At 43.8% G+C, this 2415-nt stretch overlaps 1 protein-coding gene across 1 annotated transcript; it reads left to right on the top strand.

The window, feature by feature from the left end:
• Window positions 1-664: 664 nt before the first annotated feature.
• On the top strand, window positions 665-1768 carry LOC139710762 (galanin receptor type 2-like). The gene has a single exon (XM_071622680.1). The coding sequence runs from the start codon at window positions 665-667 to the stop codon at window positions 1766-1768; it is 1104 nt and encodes a 367-aa protein (XP_071478781.1).
• The last annotated feature ends 647 nt before the right edge of the window (window positions 1769-2415 follow it).

The following is a 2415-nucleotide window of genomic DNA, read 5'->3' as shown; positions in this document are numbered from 1 at the left end:
CGTAATGCAAGCCTGTAGGGAAATCATTACCAAGATTGCTTTTTCTACCTGAAATATTTATGATACTCTTTGATCACTGGCATTGATGTTTTTGTTTGATCCCCCATTAGAGAACCCAATGAAAAATATGGGGCTTCATCAGATTCAGGGCCCATCACTCCCGTTCTAAAATATTCATTTCATTCCAGAGAGTCTCTTTTTATCAAACAGCAGAGTGATGAAACTATCTTCACGAAAACAACTATGAAAAACTAGAAAATTGGTAAAATATTTATTATAGAAGGTGGCAGTGCAGGTCCAGCGAGAACGGATATTCTCTTTCATCATCAACGACGTAGAAGCAACGCATTATCATAATTCGATTTGTGTATACGTGTTGATGAGAAAAGTTCCTTTGCTGAATGTCATTCAGGAAATAGTTTAAACAAAAACCCAAAGTGAAAATGAAAGGACGAAATAAACAATAAATTTAAGAAGGTAGCAGGAAATACAATTTTCACCGCTATGAATGATTATCATTGATATCTGGAAGGATTAAGGTTAATGAATACATGAAGAAATTTCACGTAAATCAAGCTATCAACCGCCATTTTCCCTATCCAGGTGAATTTCTATAAGACCAAGAGGGGGACAGACATCCATGCCGATGGCTGAAACATTGACCATGTCGACAGCGATGTCACAAAGTTTCACTGCCTTCTTTACCGAGGAGTTGATGACAGAGGAGATTGAAGTCCTCGATGACACAACTATGTCGTATTCATTCGAGTGGTCGTGGAAACATGTCTCCTGGTCGTGGTGGCAGATCCTCCAACTTATCTTCGCCATGGTCGGCGTCATTGGCAACCTCCTGGTCATCCTCGTGCTCTTTCGATGGCGACGTCGACGCTGTTCCACTGATACGCTGATTGCGGGGCTGGCCGTCGCCGACCTCATGACGTCCATCTTCGTCATTCCCCACGATGAGATCGACACGCTACCCAACACGCCGCTCGGTCAACTTTACTGCCGCGTCGTCCACTCATCAGTGCTCATGTGGACATCGATCTGCGCCTCGATCTTCACCCTAACAACTATATCGGTCGAGAGGTTGATGGCCATTCGTTATCCGTTCACCTACCAGCGTCTGTTCACAGCACATAGAAGCACGATCGCGCTCGGGTTCATTTGGGTTTTGGCCTTCGTCGTTAACACATACAGTCTATACATCACCTACATTCAAGAAGGCGCATGTATCGTAAGGTTCCCTTCACCGACTTTCCAGAAGGTTGTTGGAGTGGCTCTGTTTCTTATCGAGTATGTAGTACCAGTCATTGTGATGATTTTCGCGCACATCCTGACGATAAGAAGTCTGCGTGTGCGAACACAAAACCTGACGTCAGGCACGGAGCAGCAGAAACACGCCCTGAAACTCCTGACGGCTCGACGTCGTGTGATCCGGCTCCTTCTCATCGTCATCGTCACCTTCGTCATTTGCTGGACTCCCGACCAGCTGGGCTTTCTCGCCTTCAACGTCGGTCTCGTCCACTACACGCACCTGTACAGTCCCCTCTACCGCGTCTTTGTTGTCTTGGCCTTTGCGAACTCGTGTGTGAACCCCATCATCTACGCCTCCCGGAACCCTAACTTCAGGCGGGCGGTCAAGGACCTCTGTGGCGGAGTGTCCAATATCGGGTTGCAGTCCGTCTTCGGTGGCATCGACGACAGCAGGACGGCCGATGCCACCGACATCACAGAACTGCCTTCGATCGCCAAACCTCGGGAATGAGATTTTCAGAGGAACTATCTGTATGCGCTGGCATTTGCTTCACGCATGCTGTATCATTATTGCTGCAAATACTTAGAGTAGAGAAAAACAGTTAACGATATACATGTATCACGAAAGAGTATATGTAGTTATCCGTACTAAATAGTCATGACTAAGGGTGTGAAAGTCAACCCACTTTCAATTCAAGAATTATTCACATATTTCATTGCATTAAAGGTTTCGGGGTGCATAGACGTTGAATAATAATATATACAATAAAAACACGCACTGTTGAATTCAACACAATGCCAAGACAATTTGCTGTCAGTCAAACCATGTACAAAATGTTCATGCAAAGCCATTTATTTAATATTCAGTTACATAAAACATGCTATTCCTGATCCAATTTAGATACCTGATCAATATTCTGCCTATTAATGTTCTTCTTGTTCATTACATTTCTATTTTCCGAGTTTGTTCTAAAAAATCTCTTCTTTAAGAGAAATCATAGATCATTTGCAATTATAAGAGGTAAGCGTAGGTTTTATGACTTCTACGTTTATGAAGTTCGAGTACGAAAATCATCACCCCACGTGCCCTATGTTCACATAAAGTATTTTCCGGAAATCATGACCCCACCACAATCGCTTAGATGTAGACCTACATAC

Source organism: Diadema antillarum, unplaced genomic scaffold (genome assembly GCF_040938485.1).
Source record: "Diadema antillarum isolate AM-2024a unplaced genomic scaffold, OU_Dant_1.0 seq00001560_RagTag, whole genome shotgun sequence".
In the NCBI taxonomy this organism is placed as follows: Eukaryota; Metazoa; Echinodermata; class Echinoidea; order Diadematoida; family Diadematidae; genus Diadema; species Diadema antillarum.
This window is presented reverse-complemented; position numbering and strand designations above follow the sequence as displayed.